Source organism: Aquarana catesbeiana, linkage group LG01 (assembly GCF_042186555.1).
Source record: "Aquarana catesbeiana isolate 2022-GZ linkage group LG01, ASM4218655v1, whole genome shotgun sequence".
NCBI lineage: Eukaryota > Metazoa > Chordata > Amphibia > Anura > Ranidae > Aquarana > Aquarana catesbeiana.
Window position 1 is genome coordinate 834,268,257 of NC_133324.1, and position 22,435 is coordinate 834,290,691.

General features: G+C 40.1%; 1 protein-coding gene across 6 annotated transcripts in view; it reads right to left on the reverse strand.

The window, feature by feature from the left end:
- The window catches only part of LIMCH1 (LIM and calponin homology domains 1), a 397,172-nt gene that overhangs the window by 78,299 nt on the left and 296,438 nt on the right, over positions 1–22,435 (reverse strand). For all 6 annotated transcript variants that reach the window (XM_073608522.1, XM_073608523.1, XM_073608520.1 and 3 more), the window contains 9 exons: positions 19,126–19,375; positions 8,569–8,808; positions 6,500–6,772; positions 5,002–5,256; positions 4,000–4,335; positions 3,377–3,628; positions 2,835–3,131; positions 2,121–2,357; positions 27–62 (listed from right to left, as the gene is read on the reverse strand). In XM_073608522.1, coding sequence (XP_073464623.1) covers positions 27–62; positions 2,121–2,357; positions 2,835–3,131; positions 3,377–3,628; positions 4,000–4,335; positions 5,002–5,256; positions 6,500–6,772; positions 8,569–8,808; positions 19,126–19,375 — 2,176 coding nt within the window. The remainder of the gene's footprint in view (positions 1–26; positions 63–2,120; positions 2,358–2,834; positions 3,132–3,376; positions 3,629–3,999; positions 4,336–5,001; positions 5,257–6,499; positions 6,773–8,568; positions 8,809–19,125; positions 19,376–22,435) is intronic.

The following is a 22,435-nucleotide window of genomic DNA, read 5'->3' on the forward strand; positions in this document are numbered from 1 at the left end:
CTCTTCAAGCACAGAATGCAACTTACTCTGTGTCATCTGACAGAGACGACTGTGTGCTGAATCTACAAGACCAAATACACAATTTGATTAACTTGCAGGAAAATAAATCGAAGGGCTACTATAGTAGTCGGATACTGTGTGTGATTAATACCTGTACTGATATTATTGAGTATATAAAACTTTGTTATTTATTTCAAGGGCCTATATTTATTTTTTCCCCACCTTTACATGCAGACCAAGTTATACATCAAATGTGACAGTAACAGGGTTTGGCACATACTACACTGTAGTTTAAACTTTTTTTCTTTAAGTGTCTGCAGCTACTTAAAAATTTTAACTGGAATTGGAATCTATTTGTTGCTACAGGAAATGGATAAAATCTACCATTGGCAGTGGGGCCCCTGCAAACTGCACAATTTAAATGCTCATTTAGTGTAAGGATGCAGCGATAAGGTATATTACTTAATCTATTCCTCACTCCAGCGCTGTGCTCTTTTTCTTGAGATTTTGGGCTGTTACTCATCACGTGTCATCCGGTGTAGTGTATAAGCAAAGGGGGGGCTGAAATGCCTTACAGAGGGACCCTGCTGGACTGAGGAATAAGGTAAATATTACATTTTATTCATGCATCCCTAGACTAAACAAGCATTTTTCCCTTGCATTATGGGGGCGAAAGAGGGTTAGGCACTGCAAAGGTAGGTTTTGCCTAATTCTTGGATTTCAGCTCCAAAGTCTATAAAAAAAAAACTTGTCCATCTAAAACTACCCTGCTAAAAAAGTAACAAAGCTGCTGCTTGACCTCACTACAGATAAAACAGCGTTGTCACCTCATTGCAAGGCTTGGAAAAATAACAGATCTAATGGAAGGATCAACAGGTAATAATACTACCAGTATGTTAAAAAAAGGCTCATAAAAAAAATAAATAAATAAAAACAAATGACTGTTATTGCTATTGGAAGTGTGAGCACATCATCCAGCGGTGTCTTCTGTGTCCCACAACAGTGGTTCTTCCTCCATCTATAGTGCCTGGCTACAGCAGCTCCAGTATAGCAGCCACAGAGGGAGCTGCGCTCTGATGTTCCATCTTCACAGATGTCTGGACTGCACAGTGATTTAAGAGACACGCTTCTATCTACTTTTGTTTGCGAGTGCAACATTTACCCTTTTTGATCTCTACAATAAACTTGCTTACTACACTATGGTCGGCTTGGCGCCCCTCTCTCTCTTCTGTTTACAGCTTTGGTGTTCCCTGCCTGACAGAGGAGGCAGCCTAACCCAGCCTGTTGTCAGCTTACCACTAGTTGCTCACAGCCTCCAGATAAATCCTTTTATATGCTATAAAAATTGTATTTTGTCTCTTTATTTGCATTTGTTATGTATATATGAACAGATACTCTGTCTCCAGCCAGATGCTACACAGCAACTCTCAGGAGCAGTTTTTCTGCTCTGGTTTTTTATTTTAATTTGTGTAAGGTTTTTATTTTTATTTTCCCCATGTGATGAGCGCCAGACATTCATTTCTTTTTTAGTTTAACAGACTACAGCATATGCATATTTATTTTTTAAATAGTTCTACTATACATCTCAAAATGAGGTCAAATCGATTCTATACTCCACGTTGACACATATGGACCCATACTGAGCTTGGACAACCTGCATTCTTTGCACATCCCAGCATACGCTGCCAGCTTGTGAAAGGAAGGACCTATAGTTTCTCTACAGGTAAAGAGTAAATATCTAAACCCTGCCTGGCAAAGCAAATGTGCCTATGCAACCACATGTATATAAATACATTTAGCAGTATTAGAAAAATATTAAAAAAAAAAAAATCCAATGTAGACATAAAAGGTTAGAACGTCCACTCAAATTTAAAAAATGCTGCTGGGGCACAGAAACTGGCATTCATAATACAAAATAGCTGCAGTGATGTACCCAAGGCAAAGGCTGCCAACACAGATCCTATCTGAAAAAGGAAGTAGAAAATAATGCTATACTTGTATACACACATCCATACATTATTACAAACATTCTCCTACACACAGTGTATTCTTACAAGTGTTTTGAATTATATAAGAAAAAAAAAAAGTTTGGAGCAATGCTTGTTGACAAATGATCTGACCTTGGTACTTCACGGTCAGGACTTTCAAATGTTTCCTGTGGTGGTTGGGACTTAAGCTCTGCACATATGGGATTATTCTCAATAGGGTTGCAAGCTGGTTGACACATCAAATCATCTCTTAATTCAGTGGGCTCTTCTGTTGCGCTTCGCTGGAGTGTCTTAGATGGACTGTCAGACCTGACAGTGGTAAGGGCTTGGGGGGCATTATTTGGAGTAATTGTGGTCATAAATAGGGAGCTAAGGAAGTAATTTTAGAAGATGTTAAACAAGATATATAACAGGGTTTTAAACCCTTTAAAATACATAACTTTATGAAAAGACAGACGTCACGCAAGGTCTGCACAGGCCAGAAGGCACATCAAGATTTGAAATACGACCAAGTACTGAAACAGCTGTACCAGATGTAGAATAAAGTACTAAACATCATGTCTACAATTAAACTTAGGAGTCAACTTACACTTACAGACTAGACACAGTTTAGGCACAGAGTCTACTTATTATCAGTATTGAATAGGCAGGTTTCTAAATAACAGTAGATCAATGGGTTGACTGATGTTCATCCGGTCTGTAGTAATATCATGATATAATGAAGTTACAGTGCATTTCGTTTTCAAGTAACGAACTAGACCCATTTGTTCATTTTTCTGTACTACCTTAACTCACTTTAAGGATTCGTTTTTATATAATCTCTACATATATTTACACTTTTCTGACCTGATGGGTGGCTTCTCCTTTGGTTGAAGGATTTGAGACTTCTCCTCAGTCTTTTGTAGAGAAAACGGCACTGGAAGGAAGTGAGTTAGAGTTACCCCTGGTGGTCTTTGACTCACAGAGATCCTTCTGACCATCATGTCATCCTTATCTGGATCTGGTGTACTTCTGTCCTTATGCAAGCTGGAATCTTCTTTACATGCATCTTCCGCTGAATTAAGTTGTACTGCATTTGTCTCAGTTTTGTCATTTAAATTAGGCTTCAAGTCAGCTGTAACTTCAGGAAATATGTCCTTACTCCTACAGGAACATGTGACAGGATGTTGAAAAACAGGCAGTTCTAAAGCGCACAACATGCGTAACTCCTTCAGGACATTGTTAGAGACTTGAGCACACTTTAGTCAAACCAAAATCCAAACAGTTTAGTATTATTTAGGGACAATACAAAGCAAGTATAAAACAGTAATGCAATAATCATGCACTGCTGTGTTACTGCACAGAACAAGTCATTCTTAAGTTGAACACAGAGCACACAAGATGCTCACAGGAGTTGATCATCATCTTGCAGTGGCTGTTTATTTTCCTTCACTTTGGCCTTTTGGATCTTCAAATTTCCATTATGTATATTTTCCTGGTTGTCACCAGTAGTAAGAGAGGGATGGCCAACTTTGACACACTTCTGAAAAGTGCCTATTCGTCGTGCCAACATGTCATCTCGTTGGGTATCCACTAATGGTCCTTGCGGACAGTTGATGACTGTAGAGGCATCTGGGATTTTTTCAACTTCTGCAGTACATCTATTCAAAGTGCAAACACCATTTTCCAGCATGTAAGAAACAGGAAGCAACAGTAAATCATAGGAGCATCACAAAAACAGGGCCACTAGAGAAAACATTCTTGCCATTTCTTTATGAAACATTTAAGACAGAGGTTGTAATTCTGTCCTTGGAAACAAAATCCCATGCCAGTTCTGATACATGAAAAAAGACATATGGTCTGGGCTATAAAATTTTGTTGCACGAAAACGAATAAAAATAACAGAAATACACTATAAGCAGACATTGAAGTCATTTTCCAGTATTTTGTGAATATGAAAAGCTGTATCATTCATGTTCATTATCACAGGTATGACAACTCATACAGCCACAACTGAAAACATGCAGTATACCTCAGCTCGCACTGTAGATGTGTTACTGGAACGGTGTCCATTGTCTGAACATTCAAAGCAGTGTCTGAAATGACCGCCTTGACACATGCAAGGTCAGAGGCAATTCCATCGCTGACATTTTCCTCACTAATGTCAGGTTTGGCAATACAGAGCCTATCCCATCTCTTCTGATCAATCTCGGTAACTTGGCCAAAGTGTACAAATTTTTGTTTGTTACGAGCCCTTTTCTCTTGCAAGGATAATTTGCGTCTACCAAAGTCATCACTGGCTGCTCGGGTCGCATCAATCTTTGGTGCTTGGGCATTACCAGGCATCTGTTTTGCTGTCATACTTTCACTTTATTCCAACAAAAGGAAGAAATCAAAAATTAAATTGCAATCTTAATGTAGGTAATCTTTTACTGTAGGTAAACTTTTACTGTACGGCAGTGAAAATGTCAACCAAAATTATTTTTAATCAGCAATTTTTAAGCCTTGCTAAGCTCCTGATATGTGATGTCAGTATCATTACATCAGAAGTATAATGTAATTACAATATGAAAAAGTCAAACTCTAAGATGGCTGCATGAGAGACTTTGCTGTGTAGTATGTTGCCATTGGTTCAATCACAAGGAAAAATATGTACAATATTTTGAGTATGAGAATGTGTATAGTGCAATAACTCCTTGTATGCCAAGAATGGTTCTGGGGCTCCCTTGTAGTTTATGGGCATAATCTACAGATAATTAATCTAGTTAAAACAAGTTCATGTTTAGTCCAATAGTCTCTATCAGGTCCCGAATGAAGGCTGCTGGGCCAAAAATGTTGTTCTGCTATTAACTATGGCATTTTCCAATACGTGGTTTAATCCTCTGTGGAGCCCCAGGCCCATTCTTTGTATGCAAAAATCAATTCTGCATAGGATGTGAGCCCTATATACCAGATGAGACCAGCTAAAAAATAGAATTTTGATGACAATTATCTGGAAAATAACTGTGGAGAAATCAATACTGAAAAGCCACACCTCTCTTCGGAAGATAGCTTAAGTCTCTGCCAGGTTGCCAAGTCAGCCTTTGTTATTGAGGACTTGCCAAAAACCAAAGGCTCCTTCTGTTGTGTTACTGAGCCATGAGTTTTACGCTTGGCCAAATCATCCCTCTGAATGTCTGGTACTTTCTCCTCTTCCTCTTGGTCAGATCCGTTGTCTATGTGTCTTTGAGCTAAATTTTCCTTTTGAATGATCACCTTCTCCACAGGTTGGTCTTGACTTTCTTCCTTGCTGCATATAGTGATATTTTAGAAGGTACCCTGATTATGTCACAGACTTTATGCCCACAGATTTAATGGCCATGCACATTTTTTCTTTTAAAACAGAAGAAAACGTATCTACCTCTAGTAGATTTGGATCATTACAATTTAAAATTAAATATTGATTCTAAAGTACTGCAGAATATAAAACCCTATCTGTTCATTGGTATGGTACCTCTAGATATCAGGAAAATCAAACTATATTGTTATATAGATATAAAAATCCAGGGTCCCTCAATTAAATCAGTTACACTGCAAGCAGTTTTAGGAAAACAGGAAAAATGTGCTTTAACTACATGTAAAACATTTTCCTATGTCTGGAGCTTGCATTTTTTTTAAAGCACAATTTGCTACTCTGGGTCTCTTGGAATTTGTCTATTCTTGGCTATAGGGCAGTTCTTTGTTACACAAAAAATAAAAGGAATAAAAAAATTTGTTTATTTACGTTTACATAAAAGTCCATTCTTCAACAGCCTCTTGAACCCTTAAGCCTCATACACACGATCCGATTGTTGGCAGGGGATTGTCTGATGACAGACTGTTGTCCTAAAATCAGACCATTAGTATGCTCCTCCAGACAATTGTTGGCCACCTTTCGGGCCAACAAATGTTGGATGGCAGGCTAATAAATTTTCGGCGGACAACGATCTGTTATCAGATTTTCCTATTGTGTGTACACAAGTCCATTACACAAAAGTCCAAAGTACAAACACGCATGCTCAGAACCAATGCTCACCAAACATGACATTAGAAGAAGGTGCCCAAAGGGTGGTGCTCAAGAGCTGAAATTCCACGTAGTACGTCACTACATTCGTGTTTGTTGGCAGACAATTGTGTGCCATTAGTATGCAAGACAAGATCCAGGCACACGCTCTTTTGACAAAAGTCTGACGCTCTGTTGGCCAACAATCTGATCGTGTGTACAAGGTTTAAGACAGTGTACCTCAGTCCTGTCCTTGATGGCTGCAAACAGTGCACGATTTCCAGCTCTCTTCACAGAATGACAGGAAAATAAATGATGCAATTCTTTTAAATGGTCCCTTATACCTGGAAGACTGCAAAACGTGCACTGTTGGCAGCAACAGGTGACCGGATTTGAGCAAATGTGCTCTAGAAGAAAGCAAAGCTTCAAAGAGCAAACTAATGGAAAACACTACACACTGGTAAATGAACTCATGCACTTTCCACTGGCATTAAAATCAGATTATGCAAACCTTTTATCCCCATCACATTTGAAGGAGGCAGTGGTTGCAGTCAAGGATTCCTGAGAAGGCTTGGTTTTGGTAATATAGGAACCTATATAGTGATTAAAAGGTGTTGAAACTTTTGGTTGGTTCATTCTTGCTCTGCGTGTTGCCAAGTCATCTCGCTCAATATCTGGCATTCTGCACTCTTCTTCCTCTTCAGAATCCTCCTTAGCTAGGTGGCTGCTCTCTTTCCGCAATACAATCTCTGGTGTTTCTTGGTCTTCTGAACATTGCTTTGGACTAAGACAGTTACAATGATATTACGCAGAAATTCTTTTGAAGGAATACACATAAAACCAAAAAATATGGTTGTCACATGCAGAGGACATTAGTAGTTATTTGTGATGTACTCCAGTCCCAGATTCAAACAAAATTTCAAGTGCAAAGTATTTGTTACAGAACAGGAAAACTTCCTAAATAAGCAAAGCTCACAAAGCCATTTACTAAAACGGATTACGTCACATAGTGTATGCTTAAATATACAGGCTGAAGTTAGTATGGTTGGATTTCAATGAATTGTCCCATTGCGAAGAGTATGACCACATATCTTTGTGGGTACACATTTCTTGTATAAAATGTTTGTCTTTTATAGGCAATGGGAATGATAATTTCATTTTTTTCTGCTAGACAAATAAGCCATTTTACTAACCCAGGTCAGAACATCCAGTTTTCTCCAGAGAAATAATTTCTATAAAACTCAAGACAACAGTAACGTAGAACCTCTACATGTAGGACTCTACCAGTAATTAGCTTATACGACTTTAGTACCAATCAGCACAGCATAAGAAAGCAAATTTAGCTATTATGAACAACTAACAAACATAAAATGTACAAAGTGTAAGCTCGTTAGTAGGGTTATCCCACATGAATCCAAAATAAAAAAGAAAACACAATTTATTTTATTTCATAAAATGGATCAAACAACAATGTGTAGCATTCTACAGCAACCATTTAAAGAGCAGCTCTCAAAAACTGAGGCAATGGTAAGTCAGATATTGTTCAGTACTATAAAACCTGATCTTGTGAAAACCACAAATTAGTGCAGGTGTTATAACTATATAGTGTATGCACTAAACCCTGACATTCTTTCCTATGACAAACACGTTACATTTTTTTTTTTTTTTAGCAAGCCTATGGCTTGCCACGATTAACTAATCAAAGTAAACCGGTCACTAACTGAGCAGTTCAACATAAGACTGTGTATTGCCAATAACTGCCAGTCAACTTGGAAAGTTACATCTGTGCTAGTTCGACACATTAGGCAGATGCCTAATGTGGAACCCTAGTTCCTTCAGATGTTTCCAAGGGTTCCTTGTGCAATGGGCAACTTCTGCTTCTTAAATAAGTAACCACTGACACCAATGATCTTTTAGATTTCTGTAAGGGAGGGATTCTTCCCAATGACAACAAAACATAAGGATCATTCTTCCCAGTGATCATCACCCTAATGTAGCATGAGCTGTAGATATTGTAATTATTAGCAGGGGCTCCCTGAGCACTGAAAATTATTTCAAGAGTTCCTGCATGCTGAAACAGTTGAATAAGGCTGTGTGGATGCATTCTCCTCTACAATACATTCTTGTATTACATAGATTTTATCACTTAGATCGTGAGGAAGAATGAACATTCTTATTATAAAATGTATAAACATCTTAAAGGATCCAAACAGGAGCAGTATTTGATGACTTTAAAAGGAAATGAGTGTCAAAATTAGGCATTGCCGGTAAGTTCTTAGGCATATTGGTAATCCTCAACTACGACCTGTGATGGCGACTGAGGGCATCTGTTACCTTGGTAAATAATTTTTTCTAGGGATTACTTTTTAAGTGCAGTTATGCACAGAACACCGATATCCTCTTGCAACAAACTACCTTTGATTTTCAAGGCTTGCCCCAACCCTTCCCCCATGATTAGTCCCATGTTACACAGAAAAATGGATGCACATGCTTCCATATAGGGGTTCAATGCAACACACCAAAAATGTAAAAAAAAAAAACCAAAAAACCTTTACAGCATTCCCTCTGCCATGTGCTGACCTGCTGTAACGCTTTGCTGCAGGCATGACCTTTATTCCAACTTTTTGAAGGCTTTTTAATTTCCGGCCCTCCTCGTCCTCACTGACTGATGGTTGTTCCTTCACATCATCATCTTGCTGGTCGAAATACTCTTTACATTTTTCAGTTATTCCTAACTGTCCTTTAATCAGCGAAGAGGCTCCATCTTCTCCATTCTGCCCCTCACCATGTTCTTCCTCAATTGCTCCAGGGTGGTTGGGGCTATTGCGCAGTTATACATTAAACAAAGCACAATTAGATTAAAATATTTCAGGGAATTTAAAAACTATCTCAAAACTAGCTTCATTGTTCCACTGTAGGCACAGGATTGTTGCAGTGAGATTGACAGCAATGTGAATATTTTAAAAGAGAAATATAGCCAAAGCTTTTTTGGCCATACTTCTCTTTTGGAAGACAGGAGTGCACTTACTTGTGTTTTCCAGTGACCCAGGATCAGCTGACAGCAGGCTAAATTCCACTGTCAGCTGATATCACAGAGCCACTCTAGGCTCTGGAAGGATCCTGATAATGTCAGAATTGACCCAGATGCCCGATCAGCAGTTCCCCAGACTGGCCCACGTGACTGCTGAGTTCTTAGTCTTAAAGCCGGCAGGGGACAGCTGCAGCATCACACTGATGTTGCAGCTATAGAGGTGAGTAGGTATGTTTTTTTTTTTTTGTTTTTTTTAGTACCCCATATTTCTCCTTTAATAAGTAGGATCTGCAGAGAATCATATAACTTACTGATCAGTCTCTTGTGGTGCTGGGATCTAGTTTTTATGCAAGCACTAAATACTTACAGTGTAGAATGAGGGTTATAGGGTTTTGGGTTAGCGTCAGGGTTTAGAGACTAGTGTTAAACTAGCCATACACTAGCAGAGTTTTTTGCTTTATGAACGTTCATTCAATTTTCTAATTAGTAGTTAGTGGGATAAAACTGACATTCATTTTTGACTGCAGTGACAAGGAGATATGAATGAGCAGAATGGAAAATTGTTCCCAACCGAATGAGTCCATTCACTCCAAAATTGAATGTTGAAAGCAAATTAAATTTGAAAGAACTTTACTTTGAAGAACATTCTTCAGGAACAAATTTTCAAGAATGATTGTCTGAAAATCTGCTAGTGTATGGCCAGCTTGAGGCTTAGCTTTTAAAGCTTACATGTTGTGGGTGGGGGTAAGAGTTTGCTAAAAGGTTTAGGATGGGGTTAAAGCAACACACCTCCAGTGAATAAATAAAAAATAAATTAAAAAGAGACACCTATGTTTTTATAGTTCTCGTTTTACATACCTTAAAGGTGAACTCCCCCATGCAGTGGAGCTGTTCCTGTACTGCATGGGTTAACTGCTTGTTTTTGTCTAGGGCAGGGGTCTCCAAACTACAGCCCTCCAGCTGTTGCAGAACTACACATCCCACAAGGCATTGTAAAACTCTGACATTCACAGATATGACTACCAGAGGCATAGGAATTGTAGTTCCTGAACAACTGGAGGGCCACAGTTTGGAGACCCCTAGTCTAGGGGATTGAAGAGCCAAGATATACTCACCTAATCCTTTGATCCTACCAGACAGACAGCATCACTTTTGTTAGGACACCAGCACTGCTTTCTGCAATATTGTACTGTGAGCCCAGGCTTACTTAGTAAAACATTGAATACATAAAGACTTTTGCTCACAGTGAGTTGTTTTAATAAGCATGTCAAAAATGTAACCTGCTGCACTTAGGTGTGATGCTTCTAGATGGGGAGAGGACTATCCTCTTGGTTAATCTTGTAGGTATAAACACACAAACATCTTGCTGCCCTCTCAGAACTGTGGTAGGCAAGCTAAAAAACAAAACAGGGTGCAGCTACCAATGCATTACCAGAACACAATTTTATTAGAAATATAGGAAGAGGGTCTGACAATTGAAACGTGTCAGCCATTCCTGGACAATATGAGGTCTTCACACGCCATCAGCGGAGTATGGTGAACTTGGAGGCAGTCTCATCAGCTTTTCTAGATATGCTTGTGCATGACATGTGTTTGTGAGTATTTACCTGTTATTTATATTTCTATAAACATTGTGTTATGGTAATGCACTAGGTGCACCCTCTCTCTTCTTGTTTTTTAAATTTCAACCTATAGTTTCCGTTTGTTAGAATTCAGAATCCCAGGCTAAAATATTGGCCGGACCCCCCAGGTTCTCTTGTTTTTTAGTCATTTGAATAACAGTGGCTGTCATTCATCCTGTAAGAAATTCTTCTTTAAGCTCATCCCTCACAGTTATTAACTTTTGTACCACCCTAATAAAGCGTAAGCTCTTATAAGCAGGGCCTTCCTAACCCTCTTATTTTATTATAAATGTACTGTTACTATACTCCTTAGATGGAAATCTACCCTGCCCCTATCTTAGATTATTGGAAGAATATTGTCAACAAAACGTTTCCATTGTTTAAATTTACATATGAATCTAGGGGATGTCCAAAAATATTCTCCAAAGTATGAGATATTTGGACAGAGTCCAGGCAAACTGTCGGATCCTCGGAAACCCCTCCATAGGATGCTCTGTTTTGCTTCTGTTTACTTTTTAGATGTGGCTCTGTATACTGGGAGAGTACTAGAGGTGCAACAGATCGTCACCGATCCGAATGTGTCAACCTGTTTGGATCGGCACACCACGGGATCTGCTGCCTCGGCCTTAGGAAAGGCCGTGGCTTCGGCCTAACTCCGGAGCGGTGGCCATCTTGGTACACCCGCGGCGGCGGTGAGCTGATCGCTGACATCACCCCTCTGGCCGGTGTAACGACATATTCAGCGACCCATCGCAGTTTGCTACACGAAGTGACGTCCTGTTGCTGCCAGCTTGCTATACCCCACACTTGTCCACAGTAAGGATACACTAAGTAGGGGAAAAGCGGACATGTTGTTACACCCACCGGAGTTTTGCATTTTACACGTATTTATAACAGTAAACAGTAAAGTCAGTTTATATAGTGAAATACAGGACTTACAACTCCGTCTGACTACTTAGATCTTGAATTTTAAAAGCCGCGTCGGCCCTGCTCATCGCAAAGATTTGCTAATCTGACAGAAGTTCGCTGCTTTTAAAATTCAATATGAGTGGTGGAGATGTCCATTACAGTGGGGGAGATGTGCATTACAGTGGGGAGATGACGCGGACATTACAGCTAGGAGATGACGCAGATTTTACAGCAGTGGGGGAGATTGTGGATATTACAGTGGGGGAGATGATGTGGATATTACAGCGGGGGAGATGACGTGGATATTACAGCAGTGGGGGAGACTGGATATTACAGTGGGGAGTTTTTTTTTTTGCTGATCCGAAAAATGATCCGATCCGTGACTATGATCCGAGGAACGATCCGATCTGTTGCACCCCTAGAGAGTACCACTTGATTTTTTACTTTACACACTCCAGATAACTTGATTCCAGTTCCCTTATGGGGCGCACATTTGCTTTTGTTTTTCTTCTTTTGTGTGTGTTTAATTCCAAGCCTGGGTATGCCCAATATGTTTTGTTTTGTATTCACTTTATATTCTTACGATTAAAAAAAAAAAAAAAAAAAAAGTACTGTCTACCTTTATATTGTAAAGTGCTGAGCAAACTGTTGGCGCTATATAAATACTGTATAATAATATTAATACAGAAGAGCAAAACCTAACCTTGGTTATGTGGAGAGCAGCACAGAAAAGGAAACAAGTACTGCACGAGCCTATAGACTACTTAACAAATTACAACAAGCTCAGCAGCATATTTCTAAAGAAATGCTAACTGGAGTTGTGCTTTGAGGGTTGAGTATTGACTGTTCAGGTGGTTAAGTTTGATGTTGCATTTTCTGGTTGGGGTGGTTTACTTGTTGGTGCATGCTTTGGCATAGGGTATAGTTCCCCTTCCTGACTGGTACCACCTGGAACAGGAAACAAGGGGAAATGTCTCCAACAAGAGACAGCAATAAAGCTGGTAGAGTATCTGTTCGGTTCTTACTGGTGCGTCCCAACTGGGAGTTTGATTTTCACCCCCTATCCCAGGTACCATCTACAATTGTCCTCAATGGGGACACAGACAGAAATAAAAAGAAAAGTTCAAATTAATAAAATGCTATGATAGACTTACATTTTACTAACACTTGGAATAAAGTTATTTTTTAAACTCTCTTTCTGTAAAAAAAAAGCCGGTTGTTTTGGCATCCTCACAGCACCGCAAACTTCCAGTGTCCATGTAAAGATGGTTGATTATTACTGTGTATGCACATGTCCTCTTCAACACTGGCATGCCAGAGCCACAAAATAAAACCAAGCTCTTGTGATGCTTTGCAAGCTTTAATTTACAGAGTGCTCACCGGCATTATGTGGAGGAGAGGGTGAGCACATTCACATTTATGAAAGCACTACGCTTCATATAAGTTACTCTAACACAGTGTTTCTCAACTCCAGTCCTCAAGGCGCACCAACAGGTCATGTTTTCAGGATTTCCACTATTTTGTACAGGTGATTTGATCAGTTTCACTGCCTTAGTAATTACCACAGCCGTTTCATCTGAGGGAAATCCTGAAAACATGACCTGTTGGTGCGCCTTGAGGACTGGAGTTGAGAAACACTGCTCTAACAGCAGAGAAAGTAGACAGGTTTCCTAATGGGTTATATTTACAAAATGAAGAAATGCATATTTAATGGAATATCCTATTGTTCATCTTCATTCATGACACTTTTGTATATAACATTTTTCAAACATAGGAAATATATTGTAAGCGTATGTATAAAGTTATAAAAACAACATGCACACACCATGCCCTAAGCTTCTTTACCCAACTATACTCAAAGTCCATTCCTAATGCATTTTATACCTCCCCCTTCCTAGTCACAGCATGCACAATGGCACATTTGTCCAATTCCTGTGCCCATGTTCAGCAGACCACCTAGAGAGGAAGCTTACCAAGATTTTCATTATCCTTGACTGATCAACCCAACACACTAACCATGCATAATCCTCTCCATAATCAGGCAGAAGAGCCAGCAAAGAATAACAGTTTGCAGATGCCATATATCTAATACACAGTTGAGTGCGGCGACATAAATCGAACCATAACCACACCAACTATTTAATATATGCTTTGCTTACATTTCTATTCATTCTTAAAATGCTCCATTTTTTCAAATCAAGCTTCTGCTTGAACACAATTTTTATGTAAAACATGTGGCCATGGTTTATGTTAAAACTGTCTGCATGCCAGAGAGGTCTGCTTTTGTTAAGAAAAAAAAAAGGCTAGAAGTTATAGAATTATGCTTCTTTCCAGCAACAGTTTCTGGAACTGGACCAAAGCAGCTACTTCCAAGATACTTTAGTACTGATCTAAAAATCCACGTGCATTTTTACAGCAGTAACATCATTCCTGTTTGCCACTACAACACTCAAAGCAGCAGGTGCACATTTTAAAAAAAGGGTTCAACTTTCGATGTCATTAGAGCAACTCTGCTGCTGTGCACCCCCTAACAATGGATGTCCAGCAATATTTTAGTAATAACAGGAGTTAAACTTCAGCAATTCTGCTGCTTAAAAGTGACTTCAAAGGCTTTTTTTAAAAAATAACAAACATATTCTACTTCCCTTCTCTGGGCAAATGTTTTGCACAGAGCAGCCCCGATCCTCCTCTTCTCGGATCCCTCGCTGGCGCTCCTGGCTCCCCCCCCACACTGAGTGTTGGCTGCCATTTGCTATGGGGACACTCGCGTCCAATGACACACAGAGCGGGACATAGCCCCATCTCCCACTCTCTTTTTACGCGCTGTGATTGACCTGAGCCAATAAAGCAGGAGAGAGCCGGGAAAACCTCTGCTCTCTACATCGCAGGCTCAGGTGGCTATAAGGAAGGGGGGTTGCATGTAGAAAGTTATTTACCTTAATGCATTAAAGTAAAAAAATACTGTCTTTAGAACCACCTTAAGAAGTGCTGCAGATGACAGTATTGTCCATGTGACATTATTAAAGTAGCTGGAAACCAGTTACAGTTAGGCGCCTAATTGGCTTGCCTAAGGGTGACTCATAAGCTCAGAGGACATCTCAGGTCTGACAGTCCCTATTATGACAACGGCTTAACATCATGTTGATAGCAAACTCTTCCACAGCTCCTGTATGTGTAGAACAGCATTGAATATCAAAGCCTTGCATTCTCTGCATTAGGGTAAAAACCTTTTAAGAACTGCTCTCCCCTGTTCCACCCCTTAAACACTTACCTGAGCCCCATCGCGATCCAGTGCTGTGCCTGTCTGCAGCAGCTCTTCTCACAGGTGACTCAGCAGCAATGGGAGCCATTGGTGCCTGCTCTTGTCACTCAAATCTTGTGGGGAAGCAGGGCCGTTTGGAGCTGTGTGTGTCTATGGTCATGCACACCCTGGCTTCGGAGCATGACCACATGAGCACACAGAGAAGAGGAGAAGCGGAGAGCGTTGGCAGTGGACCCCAGGAGGAGAGGTTCAGGGCCGCTTTGTGCAAAACCATTGCATAGAGCAGGTATGTATAACATGTTTATTTATAAATTGAAGCTTTACAACCGCTTAAACTAAGGTCTGTTATTCAATGTCTTTCTACACACTCATGACGGCACATCTATAGCACAAACTCAGGCAAGGCAAAGCAGCAATTACCAGGCCTCAAGAGGACAATCAACATCCTTAAAGTAATTAGTGATATAACCATCATAATTGGTCAGATACGAATCTTCCATAACTAAATACAGGCAAAAAGCAACACGTTCTCTTTAATGACCCATTCCCAGCAGCATATACTCACCTTTCTCCCGCCTATGCGCATTTAATTTGAGCAGTGAGGGGGACATTCAACCAGCTAGTTCTCTTCAAAGTCAGGAGAGCAAACACATACAATCTCTAAAACATATATGTCTATGTAAATCCTGTGAACTTTCTATATACGTATATTTCACTTTGCCAATAAAGGACAAGTGCAAACTAGAATACTCTTTGTTTATCTTCCCATCTTAGCTCAGTGGACAAAAGTTTGTTTTAGAAGCATCCTGATTATGACCTCTTAAGCTTGTGTCCATGGTATGGCTTTTTTTTTAGATTTACAATGTGTCCGTGATCCACATATACACATTCAATGTTAAATGCCACCCTTTTCTGAACTCTTAAAGCCCAACTTTGGGCAACGAAGAAAATGATCCTTTTGCAGTGGAGCTGTGTCCACACTGCAAGAATTGATTTCTCGTTTAGCTTTAGGGGAACAATAAAAGGAGATTTACTTACCTGATCTCTCTGCTGCTAGTCCAGTTCCTGCAGTGCCTGCACCCCCATGCTCCGGCGGTCTAGGGTCCCGATGTCATCAAGACCAGTGCAGGATATAGAGACGTGACACCTCTGAGGGACAATTGACCGTCAGATTGTGGGGGTGCAGTGCCTGCCAAGGGAGCAGAAGATCAGGTAAACTTCCCCCTCTTGCTTAGACAAAATGAGCAATTAACCCTTGCAGTGTGGGCACAGCCCCACTGCAATGGATAATTTATAATTTTCCTGGCGTTGGGCTTGAAACTTATGTTTTTGGGCCTAATGGTATATCCAGCCAAACATTTCTTTGTAATTTTGGATAGAGCTGGAAGTGATATTACTCCTCATGTTTTCACTACTATCTTGGGCTACGTTAGAGAGATTTCTCCTCACTTACTGTCACGAAGACAACTGTTTTGCCAGACAGAAAATAAGGGAACATGCGCAACAGAGGCACATACAGATCTCCCTCACTTTCTGCCTAGTGAAACTGTTACTGTCACAGTGAAAATATCTCTAGAACGATGCTCCAAATAACATTAAAGACCAGGGTTTTAATTCATACCCCATTTAAAACTTTAATAAAAATCACAACCACAAAGGCTCAGGCAAACGCATGTTCACCAGAAAAGGAAGAGCTTATTTTCTCCAAGTTTGAGAGCTTAAAAACACTACAATTAGGGCACTTTCACACTGCGGCGCTGGGGCGTCAGCATTAAAGAGTCGCTATTTTTTTAGCGGCACTTTTTGGCCACTAGAATAGCGGGGCACTCTTAACCCCTCCTAGTGGCCGAAATAAGGTTAAAAGCACACGCAAAGCGCCGCTGCAGCGGCGCTTTGGCGGCACTGCCCATTGATTTCAATGGGCAGGGGCATATTAGGAGCAGTGTTTTACACCACTCCTAAAGCGCCTCCAAGATGCTGCTTGCAGGACTTTTTTTAGCGTCCTGCCAGCGCACTGCTCCAGTGTGGGAGCACTCCGGCTTTCACACTGGAGTGACAGGAGAGGCACTTTACAGGCGCATTTTTTAGCGCTATAGCGCCTGTAAAGTGCTTCAGTGTGAAAGTAGCCTAAGGAGTAAACTGCACCACTGATTTGAATCTCCAGTAAACATGAGCTTGCCTGAGCCCCCTCCCACCTACTAAGTTTTGCTGTTGTTTTTTTAATGTTAAAGTGATTGTTATTTTTATTGAAAAAAAACAAGACTTTATAAACATGTTATACTTATCTGCTCTGTTGCAGTGGTTTTGCACAGAGCAGCTCAGATGCTCCTCTTCCCAGGTCCCTCTTTTGTGCTCCTGGCCCCTCCCTCCTGTTCAGTGCCCCCACAGCAAGCAGCTTGCTATGGGGGCACCCGAGCCGAGTTACAGCTCCGTGTGTCCATTCAGACATGGAGCTGCAGCCTGGCCCCACCCCCCCTCTCCTGATTGGGTGACTGACTTTGACTGATAGCAGCGGGAGCCAATGGCGCCGCTGTTGTGTCTCAGCCAATCAGGAGGGAGAGTCTCACATGGCAGAGACACTCGTGGACATCGCTGGACAGAGATGGGACTCAGGTAAGTATTAGGGGGGCTGATGCACAAAGAACGCGTTATCCTAATGCATAAAGAATGCATTAAGATAAGAAAAAAAAACCTTTCGACTTTCCAACCCCTTTAAGTACATCGTCACCAAAAAAGTTCATGAAGCTGGAATGGGTAGAGCTCAGTTTTTAGGCCTCTTGCACACTAGACGTTTTTACAGCTGCTGTTTTTGGCTTCAGGCATTTTTTTCTGCAGCCAGTAAATTCCCCAGCATGTTATCCTATGCGTCCATGCACACATAGGCTGTTATCAGCATATTTTGGCAGGGGCATTTTGCTGGCTGGGAAGAAAAACAGAAATTTGTTTTTCAGCTGTAAAAAACGGATAAAAGCATAAAAATGCTGGAAAATGCGGCTATTCTGCATTTATCGGCGTTTTTGAGCCATAAGCTCCCCTGAGAGTATAGTTTTGCTATTAAAAAAAAAAAAAAAGAGTGCTAAAAAACGCTGCAAAACTCATTCTACAGCTACAGCTTTCTACAGCTAACGCTACTGGCTTTTTTTATAATGTCCAGTGTGCATGAGATCTTACAGCTAAAGCTGAAATTTGTATAGAATGTCAACTACCAATATCCCTTGGATGTACCAATTTTTTATGAGGATTTTTTAATTTACTAAAACTTTACTAAAACTGGAGCAGACAGAATCTGGAGCAACTGTGCATAGCACCCAAACAGCTTCTGTACAGCTAAACGTTAAAAAATTAAAGATAGAAGCCGATTGGTTACCATGCACAACTGCTCCAGATTCTGTCTTCTCACGTTTTAGGTACTTTCCCCACTATATATATATATATATATATATATTTAAAAATGAAGTAGACAAAGCATATAATGAAAAATACTTGGTTAAGTTTAGTGAAAACGGCATGCAAGAAAAAAATATGTATATCCAGAGATGTACTTCTCCAGTCTTAATGATGTCAGCCATCCATGAATCAAAATTTGGCCAATTCAGCAGGGACCGGCCAAATTTCGATCCATGTATAGGCTGGCAGGTTGTACACAGGTCGATTGATTGACTTGTGTACAACCAACCTGTTGGGGTTTTCTCGAACGATCAATGCCTCCAGCTGTGTTGCTAGCCGGCAACACTAGTCATTGTATTCTGACAGCGGTAAAGTCTCCCTGCTATCACAATACATTAGCACAGCGGGAAGGATTCCCCCATCCACCTTGAATGTGTTGATGGGGGAATGAGCTCTTTTTTTGTTGAACCTGCTGCTTGAACAAACATACATGAATCATGTATGACCAGCTTAAATGAGTGTGTGTTTGTGTATAAACACATATACATTCACATAAATCATTTATAAACGTTATTAATACAAAGGATGGGTTAGTTACAAGACAGCACAGAAGTGACTGCCTACTTTAAGGCAAAACTGATCTGACTAAAACTTCAGACTGAGCCATCAGATAAGGAATAAGTCACTGCAATTCAGGTAGCTGCAGCTATTGAGCACCATAAATAGCCTTTTTCAACAGGCAAATGCATCAGAGAAAAAAAACGAACAGGAACCTCATGTTCCACCTGCTGACTCAACTGGAGAATACATAATTTTAATATGAAATATTTTGTATTTACAGGCAAAAAAAAAAAAAAATGCTACAAAAATGTTAAACATGACCCCGATGGGCATGCTCAAGGTTTAGTGTGCTGTGAACTTATTACCTGAATGGCCTTTCTCCCCCTAGTGGTGAAGTTGCAGTACTCCAACTTTTCCGGTAATCGTGCTCAACTCTCTTTTTCCTCAGAGGAGCGGGGAGGTACGAAGTCTGGTTGCCCTTGTTGGGAAGGTACTGGTTAAAAGGCACTATTATTTTGTTCTCGCCAAAAGATACTCGTCGAGCAGACATATCATCTTTCCTGACATCGGGTAATCTTCTGTGGGGTTGGTCTGATTCTGAGTCGCTTCCCCTTCCTAAAAATGAATAAAATAAAAAAAATTAAAAATAACTCAGCATACAAATCAACATTTAAAATTAAAATCCAGACAGATTTCCTTCACTTCATGGGTTGTCACTAAGACAGGAAGTTGTTACCAGGACAGCAAAAAACTTTTTCTTCCGAGGTCAGCAGAATTAGAACCCTGCACTTAATTAGAAAGGCGAACATCGGATTTGTATTATCTATTTGCATCTGTTTTCTCCTCCTTTTTTGAGTGGGCATTGGGACAGTAGTAGTAAACACGTCCCCACTCCATTTTAAAGTTAACTTTAACTCCATTTTAAGCTTTTAAAAATAAAACCCTTTTTCAAGAGTGGGCACCATAATATGTTCGCTATTGTCATTATCGTTGCAATCCAAAAAAACATGTTCTTTGTTACCAGGGCCTGACTTTCCCTGGCTTTATGGCTAAGATTTACCAACTTCCATTGCAAGTGCCCTTACTGGTCACTAAAGCTGTCTCATTGGTCACTTAAATGGCAGCTGACAGGGCTTAGCTGCATCAGGCAGTCCTAAATCTGAGTTAAAGGTAAGAATGGACATCTTTTGCTTTGGGCTCTTTGGCAAGACTTCTATTTTTCGAATATTAAATTTTAAATTATTACAAAGGCTCCTAAAAATAAGAGTATAGGAATGTTACAGAAGTGTGCTTAAGGTCTGCTTTAAGTGGTAAAGCTTTAGAACCTCTTCTTTCGGCATCCTCTTGGGGAGATTTTCTATATGGTGTCCAGGAAATCTCCCACATATGAACCCAAACAGAAAAAACCTGACATAAGTTCTAATCCTTTCCAGTTCAATAAAAAATAGCTCTCATATTGCTTTCCTAGTGTCTGTTGGAGAGATTCTGTTGTCTCTCCCAGAGACCAGACCAGGGTGAGGGGAAATTAGCCCTAGGACAAATACAATAATATACCCAATTTTTAGCGATCCCTTTAAAAAGATTAACTTGTTAATTCATCGACATACAGAAGTCCGTTAAAAAACAAAAAACAAAAAAAAACCGTCTGCACTATTTGCCTTTCTAATGCTTTAAGTGGTTGTAGGTTTTCAAAGTTCCACCCACACTTTGACACTCATCTGCGGTTTAGAGCAATGAACTTAAAGTGGATGTAAACGCACTCTCATCCTTTCTAAGCTACTGCCATAGTGGTTATCTATAGGATATACATGCCTCCTGCATGTATCCTTACCTTTCAAATGTCTCCCCTCTGTCTGTTATGAGACCCGAAAAACTGCAGATTCTGTGGGTGGGTCTGTTGTCCAGAGCTTGGTGGGTGGAGTTGTGATGTCAGGAGACTCCCCGCCCACCTCTACACTCCTTGTTAACATGCATTTTCTCCTGTGTATTTCTTACACTGAACTTCTGCTATGATCTCTAACATCCAGTCAAAACCCAGGAAAGTCAACATAAGACTTCAGCATGCCCAATCATGCTGACGTGTGGATCAGCCTATCCTGGGAGAGCTAGAGAAGAAAGGAGGAGGGGATCTGAAGAACACAGAATGCCTCTCTCACACTCCTGCATAAGATATGTAAATCACCTGTCACTCACAGCAAGGGGGGAAAACAGACTCCTATTTCTCTGTTAGTTTTTATCTTACTGAAAAAAGAGAAGACAGCTCAGAGCTGGGTTAACTCTTTGTGGCAAGACTGGGCACAGATGACATAAAATCCTAGACAGTACAAGGTGCAAGCCTTACTTAAAAATATATTTTTCGGGTTTACATCCACTTTAATGATACTCAACCTTAAGTGAAAAGCAAATAAAATACAGATTATTACACTAAAGATACAAGCATAGATGAAGCATGCCAGTGAAATCTTCTCACAAAGTCAAATTTATAACAGGCTTCAAGTTATATGCCAAAGCTTAAAACTGTACTTGCTAAAGCTGTCAGTCCTTCCAGTTCCTGCTGTGCGAATTTGGAGCTCATTTTACAGGCGTAAAAGCCTTCTAAATATTTCATTATGTTTTGAGAAAATGTCAACATTGAAACTCAACTCTTGTGTGGGCAGGTTTATAGTAAAACCACTTAACCCCGCTTTGTTTCTTTGCTGGGTATCCTAGCAAGCCTTCCTGCCAAGCCCCAGTACTCTATCTACAGATATATACACACACTGGGTTTATTTCCTCCACTTGTTTGTTTTCTGAACAGGCCGGACTTTGCTTCTTTATTGCATTCCTTGATACTTGACTGCTACAGTTTTAATAATGATAATACAACATTCTATAAACATTCTGAAAGATCCGGCAAAGGTTAACATAGTTCAGAGCAATTATTTGATTTTGGAGATAGCAGTTGCCATAAAATGGGATGAATATAAAATATAAAATTATAACTTCATCCTGACAAAAATGTAAATGCTCAGATAACACTTATGAGAATAATAGATTTAGAAAACAGACTACTACATTCTTAATGAAAGATGGGATTCTTTTTGAGCATTATGTTCCAGGGCATAACTACAGGTGGGTGTAGCAGTTACAACTGACTAGAAGACTTTGAGATGCCGGGACCCAAACGCAACAGCTACTCCTACTTTATCACCTGTGTACATCATATATTTTGTGGGCCGTCTCACTCCTGCATTAAGCTTGCCAAAAACGAAAACTGGGCTATCAAGAATTTTTTAATGAGGTATGAGGACCCATGTTGAGATTTTCCACTAGGACCCCACTGCTTCATCTGACTGGGTTATGCCAGCATGACTGTTGTATGAATGCAACATGACTGGTGCTACATCCTGGGATTAATACTTAAAGGTTATGTAAAAAAAAAGCTGGAGGTTGTTTTGTTCACTGACACGCAATGTCAGGGCCAATCTCAGGTTCTAATTTTTGATTTCCCATTTACAGCAAAGACTCTAAAGACTACTGCATCCTTCTGGTGTGGAGGAGGTAATGTCCATGGTTAATTTTGACGTCATATTTCAATTCAGTTTAAGTCATAGACTTAAATAAAATGCCATTTTAGTTTTAGTCCTACTTTGGTCATCTGAATTGTTTTAGTGGTATTTTAGTTGACTAAAATCT